The 27,960-nt window shown below is 45.2% G+C and overlaps 1 protein-coding gene across 4 annotated transcripts in view; it reads left to right on the top strand.

The window, feature by feature from the left end:
* Window positions 1-1,441: 1,441 nt before the first annotated feature.
* The window catches only part of LOC147890133 (cAMP-dependent protein kinase regulatory subunit-like), a 38,958-nt gene continuing 12,439 nt past the window's right edge, over window positions 1,442-27,960 (top strand). The window contains exons 1-9 of one of the 4 annotated variants that reach the window (XM_087390671.1): window positions 1,442-1,586; window positions 2,837-2,934; window positions 3,104-3,196; window positions 3,550-3,645; window positions 3,853-3,942; window positions 4,080-4,211; window positions 4,351-4,473; window positions 4,881-5,000; window positions 5,194-5,352. In XM_087390671.1, coding sequence (XP_087246797.1) covers window positions 1,550-1,586; window positions 2,837-2,934; window positions 3,104-3,196; window positions 3,550-3,645; window positions 3,853-3,942; window positions 4,080-4,211; window positions 4,351-4,473; window positions 4,881-5,000; window positions 5,194-5,352 — 948 coding nt within the window. In that variant the 5' untranslated portion in view covers window positions 1,442-1,549. Of the gene's footprint in view, window positions 1,587-2,832; window positions 2,935-3,103; window positions 3,197-3,549; window positions 3,646-3,852; window positions 3,943-4,079; window positions 4,212-4,350; window positions 4,474-4,880; window positions 5,001-5,193; window positions 5,353-27,960 lie in introns of all 4 variants that reach the window. The other 3 variants (XM_087390672.1, XM_087390673.1, XM_087390674.1) reach the window with 3 other exon arrangements.

Raw genomic sequence — 27,960 nt, 5'->3', positions numbered from 1 at the left:
ATATGGAAAGAGAGAGCTTTATAGTATGGTTATATTTTAATAATTCATTTGCAAAAGGTCTCATATAAACTATTTTATTTTGGTTTCATTTCTTTATTTTTGCTAAATGGAAAGAGCATGAATCAAGAGTGCCTTGCATAGATAGAACCTTAGAAATGGTAGGGAAAAGATGAAGGATGCTTACATAATTCAACACAATTGTGAGACCATATGATCTCTTTAGAGTATACAGGGCTAGCCCCCTGAGTTACTCATATCCTACAAATTCCATTGTGTGAGTGTAGGGCAACCAAGACAAGGCGAATATACGTCCCTTGAGAGTTCAATAGGGTTACCTCCTCAAAGATTCTCAAGGGCAAAATAGTCTCTTACTAAGTGGATGATTTGTCCTTCTTTTTTGCAATGAGAATATTGAAAGGCAAAAGCTCTTAATATATATATTTTTTAAAAAGGAAATATCTACACTTGATCAAGCATATGCCATTTATACAACAAGATCATTGTGATTATCTTGTACAACCCCATGGCCTCAAAAAATATCATTGTGATTATCTTGTACAACCCCATGGCCTCATTTGTTAAGCTCACGGAAAGCGTGTGGGTTTAGCCATGGGGGAAAATTAATGAGAGGTCAACAAATGACAAGCACTAGTTTATGCTTTTAGCCAATTGTTGCTCGCTAGTGTCTTCAAGCTCCTGTCAAAATTAGCAAGGTAATGTGTGGAGCTGGTTAAACAAGTGAAAGAGAGTGAGATAAGATGAACATCAAGGTTAGCCATTAAAATTTTTTGGTTGGGACAACCATAGCAAGGAAGGGGGCTTGGCCTAGCTAGGTAAGACATGTGTTCCAAGCCCCATAGGGTGTTTACAAATCATGGGCATGCCCACGGATCATGGACATGCAAGATTGCCCGCCCACATCCTAACGGTCCACATGTATTCAATGCACCATGGGGGTGTGTAGTCTATAAACAACGGGTTGTGGGTAGGCAAGACCATCCGAGCATGATACCAATGATACACCACAACATATAGAGGGCTTGAGAGCTGTTTACCACCCAGCTGTGGCCTCCAGAGTACTCCCCTTAAGCATGTATCCTTCCTGTTGGAGCTCTCTCTCTCTCTTAGCCTCCCTCCTAGCCGAGTGCTTACACGTGGTGCCATGTGTCCTTCTTTGGACCTTATCTTTGTAGCCCTCTCTGGGGCCTACTACTGCTAGAGAGAGAGAGATTCCCCAGGTCTCTGCAACAAGCACTGTCAAGCCCTCGGGCTGATAGGGAGTCCTGAGGTTTGAGCCTTGGAATGTGCAAAAGCATTGGGAAGCCGACTGGCATCCAGCGTCGCCATAAGCAAGGCGTGGTGGTGGTTCGGTGGGTATGGTTGAGGTAAAAAGGCAATGAAACAATGGGGAGAGAGTGTAGGAAACACCCACCCAAAGGTGGTGGGATTGGGCGAAGAGACGCCTCTTGCAAGAATCCCATGAGCGTGTGAAAACCATGTAGCCCAACGATTGATGCGACCTCAACCATAAACATACTTTCACTGTCGCATGAGAATCGTTCCACCATCACCTATCTTGACAACAGGTCACAAACCCTGAACTCTATCGTTTTCCGATTACGCATACTTTGCCATCCTTGCACCCATCACCACCACTCCCTCATCACGCCTTTCCCTTTCTTTCACGTAAATCGCCCATCATCATATTTGACCCCAGCACCCTGCAGCACCAATCATTTCCAACATCGTGACTTATCACAGCCTCTGATCACGCACGAGCTTAGCTTCTGTCGTAAGATCCTAGTGTTCTTCTCCGTTGTCGCTAGCACAGCCTAAGCAGTCAACTGAGACGTCTTTCACGTTTGACGCATCGTCACAAATCGTTTTGCACCTCTATAATGAAACACATTATCGCCAGAGGTCCGTTGCAGATTGGTGGCCAGCCAAATTGGGCGAAGCCACCGTACAAAAGAACAAACTTTCGCCATTTGCAAGAAACCAATCGACAAAATCGTGCATTATGTAGAAATGTCAACATGCTACAATATTTTGATTCAAACACTTTCGATCAACCCATGCCATAATTCACATGCAAAGTGCAAGAAACGGGGAGCCATATTTCAAGCATGTTCTCTGCAATTCTCACATACTTGTTTAATTATTGATGACAAGAAGTTCGTATTTAGCCTCAAAAGGCAGGTGCAAAGAGTAGGGTCTTCTAGAAACCCTATCGAAATGGATTCTTCACTCATCATAGTGTGCTCACAAAGGTTCCAAATTTCATACACCTCTAATTACAAGCAGTTCAAGTGAACACAAACATGAACAGATAAATAACGATGTGCTAGAGTAAACTCACCCATGATTCTTACTCCTACGGGTAGTTGTTTATGAACCACTGAATGAGGCCTGTTGACAGAGGAGCTCAAACAATGTGGAGTATCAGATGCAAGTTTTTAGGCCTTAAAACCTTCTGAATTCGCATTTACCTCGGTTGTGCTAGCCAGAATTTCAGTGGAACCAACTAGTCACAAAAACCTAATCGATGACTTACAGAAGGCCGATCATAATGATAGTATTTTTAAAGTTAACTTGAGCTTCATTTGAGCTCTTCAATGCCTTTCATATGATATTTATGAAACATAGCTTATGATTTAAAGCTTGAAATTCATATCCGTCTACATAACTATTAATTTCTTAATTTAAATTTCATAATTTATTTGTTTACTGTGTGGATCTGTGAACATTCACTGACAGAGAGAGAGAGAGAGAGAGAGAGAGCTGGGAGTATCCTTCAAAGAATTCTGTTTCCTGATATTAAAACTATGATAGCAAGACAAGAAAATGTCATCTTCAAAAGAAAGTGGAGATTGGGGACTTCCAACGAGGTTTGCAAGCTTTAATCTGGAAAAGAGTGCTTCGTTATCTGAGGGCGTAAGTTCATACCATCTTTTTTCTGATCTCTTGTTTTGATGTAACATAATTTGGGATAGCAGGTCAGTTCAGAAAAGAGAAGCTTTGATGACAATGTAACAGCACACAGGCACTCCTGATTGAAAGATGGAATTTTGAACGTCATTAAAATTCTATCATATATGAACAGGATACTCAGAAGCAAAGAACATTATTTCGACGAAGATCTGCGGTCAGCGCCGAATGCACGAGCCTGCAAGAAGCTGATGCATTTCATCCTAAGGCAAGTATTCTCATCCATGCTGGTCCAGGAAGATTTGCTTGTATAAATGTGTTCATGTCCTTTCATGAGTGTGTGCATGCATGTGCACTGTTGACATGAGCTCGGGGATGTGTATATCTGTGCGTGCACATATGTGCATGTGCTCGTGTATGTGCACTCGTGCATGCACACAAGCACATACACAGGTGTATATTTATGTACATATATGTAAATGGATATATAGCACCAGAAGAGGTTTTCAGCATGTGCAGATATCTTTGATGTGGCCTGTCTGCTGCTTCCAACTAGATTCAGTATTGCACACATAAAACACTCTAAAAGTTACATCATCTTACGTAGTTTCATTGCTCCAGGTGATCCCCAAAAATGATGATGCTAAAGAGAGAATTCATAATGCTTTGGAAAAGAATTACCTGTTTAAGTATTTGGACAAAGAACAGGAGAAAACTGTACGGTCGAGTATTCTTTTCTTATTTCCATGTATAAGTTCGGCCAGATAATCAATAGATCACATATTTCCATGAGCTGGTACCACCTCAAACTTCCAGAATAGTATGTGTCTAACTTTAAAAACCTGCTCATATAGAGTACATGTACATGTTTAAGGGCACTCATCCTCTGGTTTCTCTTGATCAACAAGTACATGGCTGAATCAGGTCATCGATTCAGTAGATGAAGTTAAATATGAAGCAGGTGATATTATCATCAAACAAGGTGACCCTGGTGATCGCTTCTATCTATTGGAGGTCATACAAATATTCTTTTGAATAATCAATCAATGAGTTCTTTTCAGATTAGATCCCAGTGTTACTCTGAGAAAACAAAGTAATGATTTACTGGTTATGGTCCTAACATGTTTCTTTCACAACCCCACCCTAAATAGGAAGGCACTTGTGAAGTTTGGCTGCTTCGACCTGATAATTCAGAGCCCCAAATGGTGAAGCAATATTCAGCTGGTGACAGTTTTGGAGAGCTTGCACTTCTGTACAATGCTCCTCGTGCAGCAACAGTAAAGGTGGTCTTAGCCAATCCGTGAAATAAACCTTTTTTATGATTCTGTGGAACATACGCCCATGAGATAAGAACTTCACAACAAAAAAAGAGAACAATTGTATTTTACTTGCCAAAAACTGATTTTGATCTGTTTTGATTAGGCAAGCACAGATTGCACACTGTGGGCCATGGATAGAATGACTTTCCGAACCATTCTGCTGCACACGACTAGCAACAAGAGAAAACTCTATGAAAAATTCTTGGAGGATGTTCCTCTTTTGAAGGTCAGCCATGATCAAATAGTTATATGACCTTTTTAGGGGCCACTAGTACTTTATTTCGGCCCATTCTGTCAAGAACGTTTCAAGGGAATATATTATTCAATTCAAAACGATGTCCGCAATTTATAATAGGTCATGGATTACTAAGAAATCAATGTCCATTATTCAATTTAAGACAAATGTCCATAGGTCATGGACTACTAAATCATCAATTTTAAGTTTTAGCAATGAGAAAACAGGATTCTGGAATAACTTTTAACAGCTCAGAAGCAAAAACAGAATTTGATTCTGGTGTCTAGTTTTCCAACATGCATGTCGACAGAAACTAGAAAATGAAATTCTGTACTGGTGGAAGCTCTGTCTAAGTTACAGCTATTTCCTAACGATAAATGCATTTCTATAAATGTCAGACGCTTGATAAGTATGAAAGGTCATCAGTTGCTGATGTCTTGGAGACTGAATATTTTGAAGAAGGTCAAGAAATTCTGGTCGAAGGCCAGACAGGAGACAAATTTTACGTTCTTGAAGAGGTCCAAAATTTTTAATAAAAACTTCACTTTGTTATTCTCGCCACAAAACTAGAACATCCAATTTGCACTCAGAGCATAGATTGATAGAGTAGAAGAGGCACTTGACTCAGCACAAAGAGAATAAACCCTTGTGGAAAGATTCAGCCCTGTAATCGATTGAATTTATTCTCTTATGTTTTATTGTGAGAATCAGGGAGAAGCAGAAGCCAGAACAGGGGGCACAATGCTCATGAAGTACAAACGAGGAGACTATTTTGGTGAATTGGCCTTGCTGAACAATAAGCCCCGTGCTGCAACTGTTATTGCTGTCAGTCGATGCAAATGTGTATCCATTGATAGACACAGTTTTAAGGTTAGTATGTTGTTACTCAATTTCAAAGGCTTAATTGCTCTCAAAATACAAGGACCTTTTTCAAGAAAAACTACATACAAAATACTGCATATTATAGCAATAAGCCCCGTGCTGCAGTTTTGCTGTCACTTGATGCAATGTGTCTCCATTGATAGATTAAGTGTCAAGGTCAGTATGCTGTTACTCAATTTCAAATGCAGGAAATATAAGCCGAAGAATACTGCATATTTTTAGTTAAGATGGATTAATAGTTATGGTCTGTTCAGGGTACCAGGAAATTTACAAAGTTGGAATTGTCCATAGATTAGCACATAATTGATATGGTCTAACAAGATGGGTGTCGAAAGCATACACCAGGTGCATCAACAAAGCAGTAGTCATGTTAAAAATAGGGTGGATCATGTACACACTAATGGCTTCATGGGGCGCTAATATCTAGTATAGTTACCAAGCCACCCATTTAGTTACTCCAAGTCATAACAGATATTGCCATGTGTTACGTTAGTTTCTTTCTCATGAGAAATGATGATTTTGTACCAAACCTCAATGCCAAGGAAATAGTAAAGACGCCCCAAATCTGTCATTTTGACTTCCCCTTGAGGAGACCCTTGACTTGTTGGATTTTCTCTGTGATAAACAGTATGATCAAGTTATCCACATTAAGGATACTCATTCTCCTCCTGCCCTCCTCTGAAAAGAGATATTGAGTTGGCATACGGCGAACTAGGAGTGAGATCAATCCTGTGAAGTAGTGGTTGATCCATTCGTACTACCAAGCTTCAGGACTTAATTCAGCCCATACAGTGTTTTCCAAAGTCTGCCCACCTTTTTACTAGCCCTGGCTAATGAAATCGTTGTGGCTACTCCACGTAGGCAACCTCCTCTAGATTCCTGTTTAGAATTCACATCGATGTAATGATTGGCCACTACAACCAAAGCTACGACCGACCAAATTGTAGTCATCCTCGCTGTCGGTAAAGATCCCATGGTAATCAAGACCATTTGCTTGTCAATAGCCTTTGCCAACTAATAGGGGCCTTATACTTATCCAAATTGCCAGTTAGTAGGGCCTTGTACTTATCCAAACTGCCGTAAGGTTTGTACTTGGCCTTGATGCCGATAGCCTTCCATTATGACAAGAGAGTCCCAATTGTGATACTTCCAAATGGACTCCATCATTACCTGTATAGCAGATCTCCACTCTGGATGGCTCTTTGCTTCATCAAGGACCTTTGCTCCTTGATTTCCTGAATTCGATCAATCAAAAGATAGTTCATAGTATTTGATTTGTGTAATCGACAACATCTCATAGAACTACTCGCAAGGATGTCAATAAACTTTCTTTTCAAAGAAAAGACTTAAAAGTATGAATGAAACTCCGAGACTAAGCTCAAGGGAGAATTACATCATGCAAGGTATGAAAAAACAACAATACCTTTATAAAGTAAATCAAGCTCCTATAAAAGAGCTACATAATATCCAAGGTTGTGCTTGTAAGTGCCATGTCAATCCAGTGGGGATTCCGAGTAGAATAGGGATCTGCTCCACTCTCTCAAGAATACATTCTTCCTGGTATAGGCTGCCTTGTGAAGATCCCTGTATCCTCCCCCAAATGGCTGTCAAAGTGTGGTTGGGGCCTAGGCTCCATCCTGACTTCAAAAGGCACTGCTCCAAGTGATCCGCAACCCTGACAAGCTGAGATGCAATATGCATAAGGATATCGTCCATAGATCTAGATAATCTCGCGATAATCTGCTCCCAGAATGAACATCAAAGAAGAAGGCATCCCCATCTGATCCTCGTAGTTTCACGACCTAAAGCGGGATCCCTAACCGGCTAACGACATGTCTCAAGAATAAAAAATGTCACCTGCAAGGACCCAATCCATGGGTATGGCTGCATCAATCTACTGGATTCTCCTTGCACTTCAACTTGCTAACTCATATCTGCAATCATTTGGAAGGCATTTGAAGATCTTCCAAAAACCCACAGAGGAAACGGGATGTCTCTCCCATGATGACCACTACATATAGTGTGAAGTACCAAGTGGCCTTCCATGATCATCAAGTAAGTTGTCATTCCATATGACTGGATGCGTATCAATCTCTTTACAAGAGGAGGGGTTCACTCCTTGAAGAGAACTCCTGAAGCTGGACCAAGCTTTGAAAATAGCATCCATAAGAGGGGAAGAGGGAATCCTGAGGTGGGCTGATGTAAAAATCCACCTGGTACTGTCCTTCCGTCCTACCAAAAGTCCTCTAACCACCACCTTGCATAATAAAGCTTTGCTCTGCAAGTTGGATCTATTACATTGAGGCCACCTTCCAAATTCCTTTAGTGGGAAGTGGACATACAAGCAGGAGGCTTACCAAATCTGCAACAGTGGGTGCTCCATCCTATAGTCATTGCATTCGCTAAGGAAAGGTGTTGTGTCTAACAGAGGAATACCAGATGGAAACAATAACAACTACCAGATGGAAACAATACACTGATGACTATGGCTAGCAACTACCTTGCAATCCTATGTTGCTCTCAATCTGGCCAATTTGGCATCTTGTGGCAGGTGCCATTAACTTGCACAACTTGACCCAATTGGAAACCCAAAGTTCCCTCGAATCAAAGGTATAAGGATTCAATGGCGCAACTCTCCCCAAGCTTCTTTCTACAAGTCCATTGAAATTAGCTTGTCTTGCTAATGCTGAAGCTCAAAGGCTGCTATCATCCAGCTGCATGTTTTCAGAATAGAATTTCCACCAAATTGCACCTAAGGGCCTTCCCAGTGCCCACCCAAATGTATACAATGAGCTAAGAATTTAATTATTGGTACGAAGTCCCCTTATATAGTTACCTTTTCCTTTATACCCAACAACTACTTGCCAAGTTTGTGAAAGACAATTAGCCACCCTCTGATGTGTAGGTCCATGTCTCCAAATATAGGCTTGCCAACTAGATTAGCTCAGTTGAGAAGAGAACAAAGGTTGGTGATGGCCAAACAAAAGTCTACTTGAAATATTGGTGGGCAAGGAAAACAGACAGACCCACAAAGGAAACTTTCAGAATCATCAAAAAAAGAAAGCCCAGGAAGAGATCCCCACAATGGATAAAACAGATGGTTCTGAATACTCTCAAGGGGAAAAAATTCTAAGATTTTAAGAAGTTGCTATCAACAAAGTCTGAAGTATCGTGGTGTACCTAAGGTAGATTAGATGCCAGTAGGCTAGGCAACAATATGTTGCTAGACTAGAATTATTGCAACAAGGAGCAATCCACTGAATCTTAAGGAGCTAGAAGAGGTGGTTAATATTGTGGTAGACGGTAAAACTCCTTGAAAATGTGCACTTCCCATAGAGTTCTATAAGAATTTCCCATGTCTTTTGTGAGTGCTTTCCATGGAAGGAATTCGTAAAATGGATGACTCCTTTATCCACCAATGACAAAGGAGACTTTTGATGCAAATTCCTCAAAATTCTAAATGCAACCCCATTGGTGGATTCTTAATTTGTTTAATTAGCACCCGCTAGCAATATAGGGCTCTTTTTAAGTCCTAATCTCTCCTAATATGTTGTCATGTCTAGGCATGTCAAACGTATCATCAACATATTGGCCAACTTTGTCAAAGTTAGGGAGAGTTTATTTTGCTCGATCCTCTCCACCTTGCTGTCCGGAACCTCAGCCTAGGTGGGCAGCCCTTCTCAACTTAGTCTGCAGCTTCTTTGTACCTCTTCTCCTCCTGGATATAGGCCCAAGGTAGGTCTAGTGCTGCTCCTATCTGTTGGCTGAAGTGCTGCTCCAGAAGATATGATGATCACAACACCTTGCTGCCCTAGAAGACAGCCAAGGTCCAGCCTCTAGGGAACTCAGTCTACAGCACACCTTCCACTCTCCTTCACCCCAGTGTGAGGCCCAAGGGAGTGGCTTCTGGTTGCTCCTGTCTGCTCCTTTTATTGCTGGATAGTTGGATGATTGTACGAGGCATAATCGTATTCTTTTATAGGCCCAAGGCCCTTCCAAAAACCGATCAGTCTGGCTGACTTTTAGGGTCTGTTTGGGCCGACCCTGGTCTGCAGGAATATATGCTGTAGGCAGCCCCTTTTAGGGCCCTCTTTTCCAGGGCCTTTGGCCCACACTCCAAGGGCTTTAGCCCTCCTTCCAAGGCAGGGTCCCAGCCCCTTCTGTCTGCCTATATAAGGCTTGGTTGGCTGGCTCCAACCAGCCTAACCAGGATGGCCGACCCTCCTGCTGGTACACCCGCCTCTGCTGTGCCCCTTTTTGGCACCCTGTCCTGCCCACATGTGTGCGCCTTTGCTGCGCCATGTGGCCTCAGTCCGCCCTCCTATGCGCCTTTGTTAGGGGCCTGTTCCAGCCCGTACGGACAGTCCTTGAAGCGCCTCTGCCAGGCTGCTGTGCTGCCCACATGGCAGCTTATGTGCTGCCCATGTGGCAGCCCCTTTTGGCTGTCCTTTCCCTGTGAGGTGCTGCCCATGTGGTGGCAGCCCATTCCCTTACCTTTTCTTTTGGGCACATGGCCTAGGTCTCCCTCCCCCATGCTCTCCTCATATGGGGGCTTACAGATGGGGAGGTGACCTTTCCAACACCCCCTCTCACCGACACATCTCCGCCCAATGCCAACATGTCGATGACGATGCTCCAGTAACTCCTTGGTCGTAGTCCTCTGGAACGTTTCGATGTTGAAACTTTTCCTCGCTTTTCATCTAGTGGCTGCTGCTCCACCAGGTCTGGTTCCACTTCCGCACACCATCTTGGTACACGGGTCCATCTTTGGTAGCACCTCCTGGCACCACCTCCTTCAGTCACGTTCCTGCCTTCAAACTTAAGCAACCCAGCCTCTACAATCTTCCAGTTGTCCTCCTGTTGTACTCTCCGGGACTCCCACCAAGAGTCACACCTAGGTCACATCATGGCCATCTCAGCAACATGCCAAGTTGTTAGACCTTGGTCATACCTAGTCGCATCGTGTTCACATATGTTCACATCTTGGTCACTCTGGAACAAACATGGACATGACTTGACATGACTTGACATGACTTGGACATGACTTGACATGGACATGACTTGGACATGACTTGACCTGGACATGACTTGGGTATGACGGAAGCAATACATGACTGAAGAGTGCCAAACCTCAACCTCGACCCACCATGGTCAAAGTTGATCAAAGGGAAGTACTGGCGCAATGGTACATGGGATACACCTGTTGGTGCACATGGGAAGCAGTCCAGCTGGCGCAATGGTGCACGGGGTACACCTGTTGGTACACATGGGAAGCAGTCTAGCAGAGTGCACAGGCGCACAGGTGGTACTCGTTGGTGCACAGGGGAAGCAGTCCAACACTTTAGAGGTATAGGTGGTGCACTAACCAGGAGCGCATGGAATAGATAGGAGAACACATGGAGCACGGGATTCACTGACCCAGAACAGGTTGGAGTGTTGCGGAAGCCATCAAGGGCGGAGCGGCCCACAAACGGTGGAATGGCTAAGGACGGCTAAGGATGCAAGAAGACATCCAATAGGAAGAAGAAAAGGAGATTGGCAGCGGGGGGTGGAGCAGAGGAGGAGAAGGTGAAGAGAGGGAAAGGGGAAAGGGGGAAGGACATTTTGGCAGGGGCGGGAGGCGTGAGTGAAGGAGTGAGAGGCTAGAGTCAAGAGCTCGCCTCGTGTGTATCTTCTCCGGGTGTATCAGTCATCTTGCTTTCTAATGAATTATGCTACTCCCCATCTCTGCTCGCTACTCTAAAATCTCTTTCCGTTGTGTTCTCCTCCCCTCCTCTCCCTTCACCTGGTACAACGGACCTGTGACACGTGGTTGAAGTTCTTTGCCGTTCATGTCGAGGGTTGGCTTTTATGATGTTGTTCCGCTTTGGTCTTCTTCTTGCTCACATCACTTCAGCACTTGTACCGCTTGCACATAGTTGACACCATCTACCGTTTGCACATAGTTAACACCATCGACTAGCACTCACCTACGTACCATCAGTGACACTTATGGCATGTCTTACTCGCTTCTCGCACCAGTGGCCCTAGGCCTCCGGTAATACTTCCGGAAGTGTTAGGAACCCCTCCTCCCCCTCAGACAGTTTATGGCGATCACAGTGGGACACCGCTAGTGATGAGTAGCACAAGTGAGGTGGTGATCTAGGGTCCTAGAGAGAGGTCTTATGTCGAGTAATTCTGAAACATTTGAAGGAGCTAGTGAGAGAACTAGGAGGTACTTGAGGAGAGTGGAGAAAAGACTTCCTGCAGACCAAACACGGTACAAGAAGCATTACGTGCGACGTAAGTTTGCGAAGTCCTCAACTCGAGCACAAAGTGAGCCCATTGGAGCAGTAGCCAGAGCAAGTAATTTCATCGACACTCTCATTGACTTGGATCAACAGGAACCCTGGTGGTCAGATCCGGACTCCGGAGAAGAAGAAGTGCAAAGCGGCGAACAGGTGAAAGAAGAGGTTACGAAGGACGAGGGCTCCTTAGGGACTCATCAAGGTCAAGGCAGCCCCTCTCCTCTTGTAATGATGTCTTCATCAACCACCTCTTCTGCCAGAGCGGTGACTCCATCTGCTCCTGCCTCGTCTGGACAAGCTGCTACCTCATCTATTATGCATAGCTCCGGGCTCCTAGCTAATCCTTCTTCCACATCTATCCCACTGGGGGGTACTTTTACTCCGGGCATACCTTTACCTGCCATGATGGTTTCATCTCCCTTTCCATCCACACCTGTACTGCCTTTTCCACCACCCCCCCCCCTTCCCTGCTGCCTCACTCATCCATGACTTTAACTCCGTCCCTCTCTTTCCCAAATGCTCTCTCATCCTCTTTAACCCCCACATCTTCTATGTTCGCACCCTTTCCCTGTGCAACACCGAGACCCTCTGCATATACAGAACCATCTGTGTACACTTCCTCAATGGCTACATCAGTAGTGACTTCCCCATTGTGGTCTTCCACAGGAGGTGTTGTCGGTGTAGTCTCCTCTTGTGGAGCACCCACACTCATTACCGCTCCATCAGGACTCCCTCCAACTCTTGCATCTGCTTCAGCCTCTCGGATGGGGATGGGCATTCTCAGTCCTGCAGACAGAGCTAGACTTCTCGAGCTACTGAACAAGGTCCACGTGAAGACTCAAAAGTTCAAAGGCCACCTCCATGAGGATGCGGAAGCTCATGTGAGGAAATTCCTCACAGCATGTAGAGCTAAAGGTGTGGAGAATGAGCATGCGTTCCTTCAAATCTTCTCCTCGTCATTGGAGGATGCCGCCGATGTATGGTACAGTCAATTTCCCCCTGACCACTTCCAGACGTGGACAGACCTAAGGGAGGAATTCTTACGCACTTTCAAGTTGGAAAAATTCGAACACATGATTGTCCAAGAGTTATCCACTGATACCATGAAGCCTGGCGAAAGTATCTCAGATATGTACACAAGGATGAGGGTCAAGGCCGCGAAGATGTCGGTGCCACCCAATGACGCTGTCATGAAGGGGTGGTTTTTAAAGGCTTTACCCTTCACCATTGTTATAAGGCTGGTTGACAAACTCCCTGAGCATGCCTAACTACAAGAAATCGTGAGGGAAGCGGTGAAGATGGAACGGTCCCAGTTAAGTTTCGCCTCAACACCCGCCCAGACCACCCAACTTCTGAGAGAAGAGGGCTCACAGGCATGGCAGCAACTCAAGAAGGAATTAGAAGAAATCAAAGAAGGTCTGAAAGACAGAACAAAAGTGGATGGATTGTCACCCTTTGAAGCTCAGATAAGAAGTGGTCTCTGGTGCACCGACTGCAAGGGTTCTGGCCATGGCTACCGGGAATGTCCATCGAAGCGTAAGGCACCCACCCTGACCTCCTTTTGCACATTTTGTGAAATTCATGGACATGATGCCTCCGAGTGTAGGTATCTTAAGGGGTTGAGGAAGCTTCTACCGGAGTATCCAATTGGAGAACCACTGGTGGCTACAATCAACAAAACTGCACCGACCACTTCAGGGCCAGTACCCCTAGCTTCAGCCCCTGTGAAGGCACCTGAACCACCCACCCATCCTATCATTCCACCTCCACTACTTCCCAATCCTCCTTTGCTCCAAGCTCCTACTCCCAGTGAATTTGGGGCTCCATACTTCTATCCTCCGCCCTACTATGCACCGTATCAACCACCTATGCCAGGGGGTGGATATGGACCCCCTTATATCCGCGGTCGACGGGGTGGGTTCCGAGGTGGACGTGGAGGCAGAGGTACCAACTTTCGCAGGCCCATCATGTGCTATAGATGTGGCGAGTACGGCCATTACCAAGATAATTGTACACAACCATTCGGGGGACCCTCTTGTACACAGTGCAACACAAATGACCACTACACCAGAGATTGTCCCAATAGCAGAAGGGAATCAACATCGCAAGTCAACATGGTTGATGTAGTAGTGGCGGGGGAGGGTGACAAACCCCATTTGATTGGTGCAGTGTTGGGAGCTGTGACTAGGTCACAAACAAAGGGTGACAGTAGTAAGGATGACTCAACATCAATATCGGAGGCCTCATCACCAACTAATACCAACTCAGTCACTAGAGGAGCATCCCCACCTCCTTCCTCCAAGGTGGACAGTGGGCACATGAATGCATTACCCTTGTCCTCTCCTGTAACTGGATTAGAAAGGACCCGAAGGGCCCCACAGCCATCAAGACCTATCAATAGCTCTAAAACTACCTCAACTCCAAGTGAGCAATCTATGCCTTCAAGGTACTCGGAGGTGGCCAGGACTGTCACCAAAGATCTTCAATCTAGTTCTGAAGATGAAGGTGTCACACCTCAGTTCCCTTCCCGCAAGTCCAGAATAGTGAGGTTTGCAACAGAAGTGACAACTTTAGGGCAAAAACGTGAGGAGTCACAGGCAGGCCCATCCACTTTCCACTCAGGAAGCACAATGAAGCAAGAGAAGGAAAAAGGGGTGAAGCCCAGTAGTGCCCAAGAAAAGGGGAAATGGGTGATGGGAGAGTCACCATAGGAAATATTGATTGAGAATCCAGAGGCACCTCCTCTCCCTCGCGTGAGCTTCGACCCTCGGCCAGAAGCTCGGCGGATGAAGGCACAAAAGGCTACTGCTACTGTCCAGCCTTATTCTTTGATGGATGACTTGATGGATTTTAGGCCCAATATCACCTTACGACAACTCTATCAATTGTCTCCACATATCAAGCATCAGACTATTGCATTCTTGAATCGCATGCCAGGAGCAGAAGAACCGAACAACTCCACATCAGGAAGCATACCTCAGGTTGACCATGCCAGGGGTTGGAGGTATCTTAACATTGGGACAGAGGACCAACCACGACATCTTAAGGTAGCCAGTTGGGTCTGGGAACATGACTATCTCCTTGCTGCATTGTCTGATTTTTTTCAAGAGTATGTCGATGTCTTTGCCTGGTCATATAAGGATTTAAAGGGAGTACCCACTGAGTTCATGGAACATCACATCGATCTATATCCGGAAGCAGACCCGGTGATTAGGGGACCATATCGCATGAATCCTAACTATGGCAAGGCTGTCCATGCTGATATTCAAAAGATGGAGCAAGCAGGGTTGATCTACCCTGTTGACTACTCCGAATGGCTTAGTGGCATTGTAGTGGTGCCCAAAAGAGACTGGCAAACTCCGAGTTTGTGTCGACTATAGGAGTTTGAATACCGCCACACGTCGGGATAGGTTTCCTCTCCCCTTCATTGACAGGGTGCTAGAAACCGTAGCTGGTCATGCTCTCAACTCCTTCATGGATGGATACAGTGGGTATAACCAGGTTTGGGTGCAAGAGCAAGATCAGTTAAAGACTACCTTTGTCACCCAATGGGGAACTTATGCTTTCTGGATGATGCCTTTTGGTCTATGCAATGCACCGGCCACGTTTCAACATCTTGTCACCAAACTCTTCCAAGAGAACATCGAAAAGTTTCTTGAGGTATTCTTGGATGACTTCTCTGTGTTCAATGGTAAGAATGCTTCTCACCTCGAACCTGCTATTCAGACTGATCACATGAGTAAGTTGAGGTGGGTTTTTGATAAGTGCAAAGAAGCTAGGTTGTGCTTGAATCCGGACAAATGTTTCTTCCTCGCCTTGCGAGGGGTTCTCCTTGGCCACATCGTCTCGGCTGAGGGAATGACCATAGACCCAGCAAAGGTGGAAGTGATATTGACCTTGCCTATTCCTCACACACCCAGAGAAGTCAAGTCTTTTTTGGGACATGTGGGTTATTATAGAAGATTCATCAGGTCCTATGCCGACACAGCGGTGGTGTTGACGGAACTCCTTCGGCAGGAACAATCCTTCAACTGGTCGGCACCTCAACAACTGGCGTTTGACAACCTCAAGGATCGTCTAGTAAAGGCACCCATCTTGTGGTAACCTCAATGGGATGTCATTTTTCATGTGCATGTAGATTCAAGTGGGCTGGCGATTGGGGCGATATTGGCCCAACCAGATGAAGAGCACAAACTCGACCTACCTGTGTACTCCGCAAGCAGACAACTCAACGGAGCAGAAAGAAACTATAGCACCACTGAACGCGAGGGCTTGGGCATGGTCTATGCCATGACAAAGTATCGGCACTATCTCTTGGGTAGTAAGCTTATCATCATTACTGATCATCAAGCTCTCAAATACTTACTGAACAAACCAACGCTTGGGGGGAGAGTGAGCAGGTGGATTCTTCTATTTCAAGAGTTTGACTTTGACATCCTAGTGAGAGCAGGCCGATTGCATCAACCAGCAGACCACTTGTCAAGGATCTCTTCAGGTGAAGCAGCCATAGGAGTTGATGATGACCTTCCAGATGTGGGCCTCTTCCGTGTCGGTGCCACAGTACCAAAAGATGACTGCCTATTTGCTGTGGACTGCTTTCCCCCATGGTATGCAAACATTGTACACTTGTTGTCTACAGGGGAGTTCCCCAAAGGGTTAACTCCAGCACAAAAGCGGAGGCAGATTGTTCAGGCTGCTCCTTTCAAACTGATCGCGGGTCAGCTGTACAAGTTGAGGAAGGACCACATTTTAAGGAGGTGTGTTCTCCCTCATGAAACACAAGCCATCCTTCAGGAGGCTCACTCAGGAATGGGGGGAGGTCATATGGCACCAGAGGCCACTGCTAGAAAGATAATGTGCTCTGAGTTGTGTTGGCCAAAGCTATTCCAAGACTGCTATGCTTATGTGTGCCACTGCGACTCATGTCAAAGACGGGGGCCGAAGCCTACCCGATGGGAGTACCTTCCCCTTCAGCCATCGAGCCTTGTACCACCCTTCTATAGACGAGGATTGGATTTTGTTGGACCCATCTCTCCTGCAACTCGAAGAGGGAACAAGTATGATCTGATTGCTACCGATTATGGCACTAAATGGGTGGAGGCTAAGGCCACGAAGACCTGCACTGCTCAAGTTGTGACCTCATTCTTGTATGATCAAATCATTTCTAGGTTTGGATGTCCTGTGGAATTGATGAGTGATAGAGGTACCCACTTTCTCAATGATGTCATTACTGACCTCATCACCCAACTGCAAATTGTTCACAAGACCTCTAGTTCATACTACCCTCGAGCCAATGGTTTGGGCCGAGAGCTCCAATCGGACCATGTCTCATATTGTGGCTCGGTTATGCCTTCATTCCTTGGCAGATTGGGATATTCTACTACCAGCCGCTCTTTTTGCTTACAGAACAGCATACAAGGCTAGCACTGGATATTCACCATTCCAGCTAGTTTACGGCTTGGAGGCGGTTATGCCCTATGAGTTCCACATGAAGACCACTAGGGTCATGGCAGAGATGGATGATAACTTGGATACATGCACACTTGAGAGATTATGGGATCTTGAAGCCTTGGATGAACATCGTGGTGAAGCGATCCTTGCTCAGGAAGTCTGGCAAAGAAGGCAGAAAGCATGGCATGACATAAATCTCAGGAAGAGGGAATTCCAAGCTGGCAGCTTGGTCTTGTTATATTCCAGTAAGTTCCTGAAGCATAAACCCAAATTTGTCAGTGGCTGGACAGGGCCCTTCTTTATCACAAGGATTATTCCCAGTGGAGGGGTTTATTTGGCCACCTTGGAGGGCAAGAAGTTACCAGCACTTGTAAATGGCTCACGGGTAAAGAAGTATCATCCACATTGACTCTCTCTCTTTGGATAAGGATTTCCATTCCTATTAGTTGAATTTTTATTTTTTCAAAAAAAAAAAACAATGTATTCCCTTTCCTAACCCTGTCAAGCTTCTACTCTCTGCCCAGTTGCGCTCTTTGGTGGGAGATCAATAAAAACTGAGTTTCTCCTTCTCTGGCAAGATGGAAACAGCCCTTGCCTTCTCTGGCACACACTTCTCCTTAATCCCTCTTCACCCCTGTCACTCAAGTTGAACCTCTGTTCACCCATGTTCACCTCCAGGTCACCCTGTTCACTCCTAGGTCCCTGTTCACTCCTAGGTCACCCCACCCCTGTTCACTCCTAGGTCACCCTTGTTCACTCCTATGTCACCTCCCCATGTTCACCTCTCTGTCACCCATGTTCACCTCCAGGTCACCCTTGTTCACTCCTAGGTCACCCCTGTTCACTCCTATGTCACCTCCCCATGTTCACTCTTTGTCACCCATGTTCATCCCTATGTCTTTTCATCCCATGTTCACCCTAGGTCACTCCAAGGTCACCCCTGTTCACTCCTATGTCACCTCCCCATGTTCACCTCTCTGTCACCCATGTTCACCTCCAAGTCACCCCTGTTCACTCCTAGGTTACCCCTGTTCACTCCTATGTCACCTTTCCATGTTCACCTCTGTGTCACCCCTGTTTGTGGGGGTTAAAGGTCACTGTGCCTTTACCCCAGTTATGTACAATACTCAAACACATATATAAATGAATGAAAAAAAAGATTAGGGTGGTTCTGCACCCACCGAAACTTGTGTGGCTCTCTGTCTCTCTCTCTCTCTCTCTCCTTCTTCCGTTCTTGCTTCCGTTGAAAGCACTCTCAACTGGTATCAGAGCCCGGGTGATCTAGCTGAGCGTGCGTGAATGCCTAGAAGCTCAACAGCTCTGTGGGAGGAAGGAGAAGCTCTGTGGGAAGCTTTGTGGGTGACTTTACTTGCATCCGAGTGTGTAGAGACCTTGGAGGAACCTTTGGAAAAGTCACTTTGGTTTTGCGAAGTGGTTTTGAGAGCCTGTCAAGTGTTTTCAAAGAAAAAGTCGTTTTTTGAGCTTTTCCCTGTTCCGTTCGATAACAGAGACTCCGTATTGACTTGTAGAGGCAACTGTTGCTTGCTTTTGGTGTCCACTTCACTTTAGGAGCTTGGACACACCTTCATCCTTGAATTTGGGATCATTTCATTGGATTTCTGACTCACTGTGTCAGCTTCTGCGTTTTTCTGCCTGGGTGTTGGAACTCAAGTTTGGAGCAACCATTTGCAGATCTGTCAGTTCTGGTGGACTCAGAAGGTCCTAAAACTTCTATGTTGCTCAACATTCGCACTTCGGTGGAGTTTACAAATAGCTCTGTTTTCAAAAACGTTTTTCAGTCCGTGTGTTGGACCCAGTGATTGAGACCACGGTTTTCAAAATCGTCTGTCCCATTGCGTTCCGGACGCCCAAAAACCCCTACTTGTCAGTTGTTACGTGATTCGGTGGAGGATTTTCAGAGTTATAGATCTCTGTGTATTCGATTTCGTCTGTCTGTTATGCATTTTTCATTCTAAGGTTTTGAAACCTTAGATTTATGCCACATGGTAGTGGATAAGTGTTGACTCCCATTTCTCACTCATCGGTTGGGATTTTGGAGTTCCGGCAGAAGAGAGATATTTGCAGATTTTCTTGTTGAGTCCGATTATGCAATGGCGCCCATGTTTTGAGGCATCTCAGGTTCTATTTTCAGTAGCGGTCATTACTGTGGGACCATGACTTCTTGAGCATACCTTATGCAGATCACTCTGGTTGCAGTTTGAGCAGTGTGCGCTCATTCGTGGTGTGCATTGGGTTGCAGTGGATGATTTATAGGCCATTTGGATGCATTGCGATTCTTATTGGATGTGCTGATTGGCCCAGATTGCCTTGTGGGATGCTATTTTTATGCTGAGGGACAGCTTTGACACATTGCAAGTGATGCACTGATAGTGGTATGCTCTCTTGGATGAGATATTGGTAATGCATATGCCCATGGATGGTGTTTATGCTTGAGTCATTTGGCACTTATTGGCATTTTGGATTGCCATTGCAGTTGGCATTTTCTTTTGGGCTAGATTTGCTCATATGGATGCATAGCATATGAGTCAGATGCATCTTTTGATGCTTTGAGCTTTGAGTTTTGGTGATATTTCACTCTATTGTGGCATACACATTGGGGTGCACTTGGCATTTGGTGTGATTCTCTCTTACAGGCACTAGCATTTAGGATCTTGCTTTATTTGCATCATGGCATCCTCTTCCATGTCTGAAAATGAGTTTTTCAACATGAAAAAGTTTGATGGGACAAACTTTTCTTTGTGTAAAGAACAGATAAGGGATGTGCTTATTCAAAAGAAGCAGATTAAACCCTTGGCAAGGATTGAAGCTAAGCCTACAAATATGTCTGAGGATGATTGGAATGAGTTGGATGTGAGAGAGAAAGAATGAGGGAGAAGTACAATGGGGAGAGAGTGAGAGAGAGGAGTGACACAAAAGATGTGGGTGTGAAGTGATAAGCCACACCACAAACTCATAGGTTTTATTAGGATTAGGTTTTTCACCCTATGACTGTCTTAAGACAGTCATAGGTGTCATATCTTTCATAAAGGGGTGGCAATGTGCCTTTACCCCAACAACCTCCCACCTAAAGGCCAATGTGCCTAAAGGGGAGAAAAGAATAAAAATTACAGCAATATACAGTTACTGTATACAAGACCATAAAATAAGAATTGTCTCATCCTAATCCCATGATGTGGCGGCAATGTGCAAACCGCTCTGTAGGCAAGCTCTTAGTGAGCAAATCTGCAGGATTATCATCAGTATGCACCTTCACAAGCTCAAGTCGCTTGTCTTCCAGTATCTCCCTGATGAAATGATATTTCACATCTATGTGCTTGGTCTTTTGATGAAAGACCGGATTCTTTGCCAACATGATAGCACTCTGACTATCACAATGCAAAACTGGCATATCTCCAGTAATGCCCAAATCTCCCACCAGCCGAGTAAGCCATATTGCCTCCTTGCAAGCCTCAGTGGCTGCAACATATTCAGCTTCAGTGGTTGACAGTGCAACACATTTCTGCAACCGAGACACCCATGATATAGCACCTCCTGCAAATGTAAAAATATAACCGGTAGTAGACTTCCGGTTATCTGCATTCCCTGCATAGTCTGAATCTGTAAAACCATGCACCAATGCATCCTGCCTACCATAGCATATGCACAAGTCTTTGGTACCCTTGAGATACCTCAAGACACCTTTCACTGCTTCCCAGTGCCGCTTGCCTGGATTTGCCATATATCTGCTGATGACTCCCACCGCAAAGGCAATATCCGGACGAGTGGCAACCATGGCATACATCAAAGAACCAACTGCAGATGCATACGGAACCTTGGCCATTTCAACCTTATCATCATCTGATCTGGGGCTGTCCTTACTGCTGAGTTTTAAATGTGGAGGCAACAGGGTACTAATAGACTTCCCCCCCTCCATTTTAAACCTCTGCAGTACTTTGTCAATGTACTCCTTCTGGGACAGAAACAAAAGTCCCTTGGACCTGTCACGAGTAATCCGCATGCCAAGAATATGGTTTGCATCACCCAAGTCTTTCATGTCAAAAGACTTATGTAGTTGTTTCTTCAAAGCACTAATCTCCTGCTGAGATTTACTGACAATCAGCATGTCATCCACATATAGAATGAGTAGCATCAAACTGCCATCCTTTGCCCGTTTGGTGTACAAGCAATGATCGGTCTCACACCTATGATACCCTTGGTACTGCATGAAGGCATCAAACTTCTTGTACCATTCTCTTGGCGCCTGCTTGAGTCCATACAAGCTCCTCTTGAGCTTACACACCAGCTGCTCTTTCCCTTTAACAGCATATCCCTCTGGCTGACTCATATAGATCTCATCATGGAGATCTCCGTGAAGAAAAGCAGTCTTCACATCCATCTGACATAAATCCATGTCCTCATGAGCAACAAGAGCTAACACTGCTCTCAAAGTAGTCATCTTGACTACAGGGGAAAAGATCTCATCAAAGTCAATGCCCTTCTCCTGCTTAAATCCCTTGGCAACCAATCTGGCCTTATACCTCGGTAAAGCATTTGAATCCACTTTGACTTTGTAAACCCACTTGCATGGCAAAACCTTTCTGCCTGCAGGTAGCTGCACCAAGTCCCATGTATCATTTTGAAGTAGGGAGTCCATTTCAGATTGCATGGCTTTCTCCCACTTCCTTTTCTCTGTTCTTCCCATAGCTTCCTTGAAGCTGGAAGGCTCACCACAATCTGTCAGCATAATAAAATCAGCCACATTATTGGCTCCTGGAACAAACCTGTTTGGAGGCTGTTGTACACAGGTGCTCCTCCTAACAAAATGTTCCGGATTAGGCTGCTGTCTAGCCTGTTTGTCATGCATGACGGGTGGCTGTACCACCATATTTGGCTGTTCTACAGCCCCATTTACTGGCATATCCAGTGGTGCATCATTGACAAAATTATGTGGCTGATTTTCAGCCTGTATACCCTCTTGAACAGGGTTATCTGCAGCAGCCTGCTGCTGCATATAAATGGGCATTCTTTGCTGTCCGACATCATCATAAATAACCCTCCTGTATTCCACAGGTTGCACGGGTTCTTTGTGTACACTATCCTCTTTAAAGATGACATCATTGCTGCGTATAATCTTCCGTTTAACAGGATCCCATAACCTGTACCCCATTTCACCTTCGTCACCATAACCCATAAAGATGCATCTGGAAGACTTTGGCTCCAGTTTGGTGCACAGTTCTTTGCATATATGAGCAAAGCACTCGCAGCCAAACACACGTAAGTGCTTATATGAAGGTGGCTTGCCAGACCACACCTCTTCTGGCACTTTCAACTCCAAAGCCTTGTTCGGCGACCTGTTAATTATGTGAACTGCTGTTTGCACGGCTTCTGCCCAAAAGCCATGGGGCAATGCAGCATAAGACAACATACATCGAACGTTCTCCTGAATAGTTCGATTCGTCCGCTCACTCACACCATTTTGAGATGCATTATGAGGGGCTGTGAGTTCCTGTTTAATGCCCTTAGCTTCGCAAAACTGTACAAAAGCATTTGACACATACTCACCCCCATTATCGGATCTGAGGCATTTCAGCCTGCGACCTGTCCGATTCTCAACTTATGCTTCAAGAAATAGACCCACACTTTGCGTGTGGCATCATCAATAAAAGTAATGAAATACTTTGCACCCCCTAGTGATAGCTGTGGCATCTCACACAAATCAGTGTGCACTAGATCAAGCGGTACTCTATTTTGGGGAGTTCTCCTCTTATGAGGAGTCATAGAATGCTTGCCAAATATGCAATGATCACAAGTAGGCAAATCTGAAAATGAAAGAGATGGCAGATAACCCAAACGTGACAGTTCTTGCATTCCTTTAACGGACATGTGTCCCAACCGGCTATGCCACAATGAAACCTTTGGCAGCTCGGTTATGGCAACAAGATGATTACCTACACTGGAAACATAAAGAGGGTACAAGGTATCACTCTTATAACCCTCAGCCACTACAACCTGGCCATAAGTAATCACCCATTTGGAATCCCCAAATGTGGTGTGGTAACCACTGTCATCCAACAAGCCAGTGCTAATCAGATTTTTCTTGATTTGCGGCACATGGCGAACACCATAAAGCATAAATATGCGTCCATCAGGGAATACTATCTGTATACTGCCAATCCCTGCAATCTGACATGCATAGTTGTTCCCAAGGTGAACAACTCCATGAGTACCTGTGTAGGAAGTAAACCACTCCCTATGAGGAGTAACATGAAAAGAAGCACCTGAATCCAAGAGCCAGGTGTGCATGTCATGGCCATCAATAACCAATGTATGTGCAATTACAGCAGAAGAGCATAAAACATCATGTCTGTCACTTTCACTGTCTTCTGCTGCAACATTCACTGCATCCAAGTCATCTACCTTGGCCTTGCCTTTTCCTTTGCTTCCACTGCCTGCATCCTTTGCCTCAGCCTTCTTGGCTTTCTGATCCCGTATAAACTTGAAGCACTTAGACTTCACATGTCCCTTCTTGCCACAGTAAAAGCATTCAATATCCTTTTTGCCACGGGACTGACTGCGGGATTTGGACTTGCTAGCAGATCTCCCCTTCTGCTGAGTCCTGCCTCTTTCCTGTACCTGCAAAGCATTTGAAGACTTGCTGCCCGCATTATTCTTCGTGCTCATCTCCTCCATAAGGAGAGAGCTCTCTACATCAGCATACATAAGAGTGATATTTGAATTTGATAGGGTGGTCTTGAAAGTGTCCCAACTCTCAGGGAGGGTACACAACAAGAAAGTAGCCTTGAACTCCTCATCAAGGTTCAACCCCTGTGCAATCAGCTGTGTAAAGATGGCATTGAACTCACTCAAGTGTGAGGTCATAGCTGTACCTTCCTTCATGCGAAGATCAACCAGCTTCTTCAACCAATAGACCTTACTGGCTGAACTCTTTTGGGCATACAACTCTTCTAGCCTCTGCCATAGGCCATAAGAGGTCTTTTCAGCCTGAACATTGAACACAAGAGAATCACTGAGAGTAAGCATGTTAGCAGCCCTCGCGGACAAATCTAGCTCCTCCCACTCATCATCTGACATCCCAGATGGCTTGACACCCTTTACCCTTATGGGCTTAGAAATCTTCTTTAGCAGAAGTACATTCAAACACTGTTCTGCCCATAATGCATAATTGTGTGCCCCTTCCAATTTCTTTATGTTCAGAATTGATGATTCACAGATAAGGAAAGTACTACCTGACTCCCTGTAAGTCAAAAATGACTGAATAAAATTCTGATTTCTCAGAAAAACCTGCTCTATCAAGAGCCAGGAGCACTCACAATAGTGCTGTTTTTACTGTCAAAAAAATCTGCAGCAAAACAGAAAAATTTCCCTCCAGTTACTGTACCTTCTGACACACTGTACCGTGCTCAAATAGGCATAAAACAGTAATTTCAGAATGCTGCAGCTGTTCCACAAGGGCTTTAATAGTGCATCATCAGCTGACGAAGCACAAAACACTGCTGTCCTGGACACTTCTCCCACCTCAGATGAGGTATTGCACTGATTTTATATGCATAAACCACTTGTCATACACTGTTTTGTTCACTGAAAAGAGGCTCCAGACACTTCAGCCTGTCACAAACCTGCAACAGAAAATGGGACAAATCCCAAGCAATCACCCTTCTGCCAAGGGGATAAAAGGCATCTGAAGGTCTCAAACAGTAACTCAAGTGCTCTCAAGCAAAATCTGGGCAAAAGCCCCTTGATTTGACACCTGTACCAAGTGAAAAAACACCTCAACACTGAGGTAGCATACAAAATACAGCGCTCTCCTGGCACTTTCACCTGACAATGCAATGCATAAACGGCCCTGTGTACACAATAACAACACAGATCCCAACGTACAAACACTGAAGAGAAAATCTTTTGAGCACTGTCAACGATGGACAGTTAGGGACCGAGTAAACTCGATGCGCCCTGGCCAAGCGTGGCTCAACTGAGATTTTTCAAGGTGTCGTACACAAAATGTGACTTGCAGAAATGTCACTGAATACACTGCGGAAACAAGACCAATGTGGGCTCCCTGGCTCCACACTGCCTCAAGGCATACACTGCATAAGCTTCCATGCAAAAGCCCTTTGAAAATGTCACCCAAAAGCTGAGATTTGCACTCAGCAAAAGTATAAAAGCCCTCTGCAAAATCAAGGCATATGACCTTCCCGAAACAAGATAACTGTGCGACCACCACACACTGTGGTACTAGTCACCTCAAGCACGAGGGACACGAGGGTACTTGCTGTACCTTCAACACACAGTTTTGAAAACAAAAAAAAACGGGAATGAAGAGCAGAGTGCTCTCTTTTCCTGCTTCTCCAAAAAAAATTTTCTATGCCTGCTATACTTCCTGTACCTGCGCAGTCCTGCTCTACTTCCTCGACTTGCGCAGTGCACGAATCCCAAAAAAAAATCGAAATGCACCTTCTCCTGACGCAGGCTTCCTGACGCAGTCCGTACAGCGGCGTTCGTACGGTACGGCCGCCTGTACGGTATCCGTACGGCGGTACGGACGGCCGTACATCCATACACGAGCTCCCCCGCGTTGCCTGCGCGCTGATCGCGCGCGTCGCCTGCGCGATGCCTCTCTGCCCGTGCTACCCGCGCTGTCTGCGTGTGCACCTGCGCACCGCCTCTCTGCCCGCGATGCCCACGCTGCCTGCGCAATGCCCAGCTCCACCTGCGCTGTCTGCACGCTGTCCCGCTGTGAGCTCGCTGCTGAGGGCACGAGGCCCGAGGGGATAAGGAGGGGTAGGCAGAAGTGGAAGTGGGAGAGATGAAGGCTCTGATACCAGTTGAGAGGGAAAGAATGAGGGAGAAGTACAACGGGGAGAGAGTGAGAGAGAGGAGTGACACAAAAGATGTGGGTGTGAAGTGATAAGCCACACCACAAACTCATAGGTTTTATTAGGATTAGGTTTTTCACCCTATGACTGTCTTAAGACAGTCATAGGTGTCATATCTTTCATAAAGGGGTGGCAATGTGCCTTTACCCCAACAGGATGCATTAGCAAAGTCTACTATTAGACTTCATCTTGCAGAGTCAGTTTATTTCACAGTAGTAAATGAGCAGACTACGGAAGATTTGTGGAAGAAATTGTGTGCCACTTATGAGAAGGAAACTGCCTCTAATAAAGTTTACCTCATGAAGAGGTTATTTGAGTTGCAGATGAAGGAAGGGGTCTCCATTGCTTCTCAATTGAATGAATTCAATATTATGTTCAGCCAGCTTCAGGCTCAGAAGATAAATTTTGATGCGGAGACTAAGGCGATATTTCTCTTATGTTCATTGCCATCCTCATGGGATACTCTCCGTACAGCTGTCAGTAACTCTGCACCTGGTGGAGTATTGAAATTTAATGATGTTGTGGGTAGCTTGTTGGCCGAGGAGATTAGACGGAAGTCTATGGACGGCAACAAGGAGGATGCAGCCTTAAATGTGCAAAGGGGCAGATCACAGTTCAGGGGGAAGTCCCAAGAAAGAAGGAAGTCTCGTAGCAAATCCAGGGCACGTAACATTGAGTGTTACCACTGTGGCAAGAAGGACCATATGAAAAAGGATTGCTACAAGCTGAAAAGAGAGCAAAAGGATAAGAAAAAGAATACAAATTGGGGTGCAAATCAAAAGGGAAGAGAGTCCAAGGGAGGACAAAGGAAAAGTGAAGATCGAGGAGATCAATGCAGTCACACATGATAGTGACAATGACGTTCTCTTCATGTCTAGTTTATCTGCAGAGTTGCTTACCACTTTAGATGATGCATATTCCCAGGATTAGATTTTGGATTCTGGTGCTTCATTCCATGTTACTCCCCATAGGGAATGGTTCTCCACTCATGACAGTGGAAAAACAGGTTGTGTGCATCTTGGAAATGACTATGCATGTCACATAGTGGGAGTAGGTGACATAAAGTTTTCTTTTGCAAATGGGTCTGCATTTATTTTGAAACATATGAGACATGTGCCTACCACTTTTGGCTTTCAGAGTTGGAAAATTCAGAAGGGCTCTATGCTTTTGGCCAGGGGTGCCAAGTGTGGGACTTTGTATCCCTTACATATATTAGGGGTATTTGATTATGTTGTTGCAACAACCGAGCAGCCAAGCACTTCTTTGTGGCATTGCAAGTTGGGGCACATGAGCCAGAATGGAATGAAACTCTTATGCCGTTTGGGTTATGTACCGCATTTGAGTTTCTCTGATTTTGAATTTTGTGAGCACTATCTCTATGGGAAGCAGACTAAATCAGCCCATAAAAGAAGGGGAAAGAAAGAGTTTGAAAAGCTTGATTTGGTGCATTCAGACGTATGTGGTCCCATGCCTACATGGTCATTAGGCGGGGCTGAATACTATGTGACATTCATTGATGATGCAACTAGAAAAGTGTGGGCTTATGCTATAGCTCGGAAGAGTGATGTGTTCCATGTATTTCAGGAATGACTGGCCTTGGTTGAGAATCAGTCAGGTAGAACGCTTAAATGCCTACGGACTGACAATGGTGAAGAGTATCTCTCTCATGACTTTCAGCATTTTTGTGATACACGTGGGATTAAGAGGGAGCTCACATCCCCTCGTACTCCAGAGCAAAATCCAGTTGCAGAAAAGATAAACCGTACCATTCAAGAAAGGTTGCGATGCATGCTTTCCAATGCAAGTCTTTGTGGTGGTTTTGGGGCTGAGGCAATGAAGACTGCAGTGCATGTGATCAATAGATCACCTAGTAAGAGTTTGGATGGTGGTATTTCTGAAGGTGACATAAAGTTTTCTTTTGCAAATGGGTCTGCATTTATTTTGAAACATATGAGACATGTGCC

The sequence above is a fragment of the Dipteris shenzhenensis genome, chromosome 19 (genome assembly GCF_047967505.1).
Source record: "Dipteris shenzhenensis isolate YYH24624 ecotype China chromosome 19, Dip_SZ_1.0, whole genome shotgun sequence".
NCBI lineage: Eukaryota > Viridiplantae > Streptophyta > Polypodiopsida > Gleicheniales > Dipteridaceae > Dipteris > Dipteris shenzhenensis.
The sequence above is the reverse complement of the archived record's forward strand: the minus strand, read 5'-3'. Positions and strand labels throughout refer to the sequence as shown.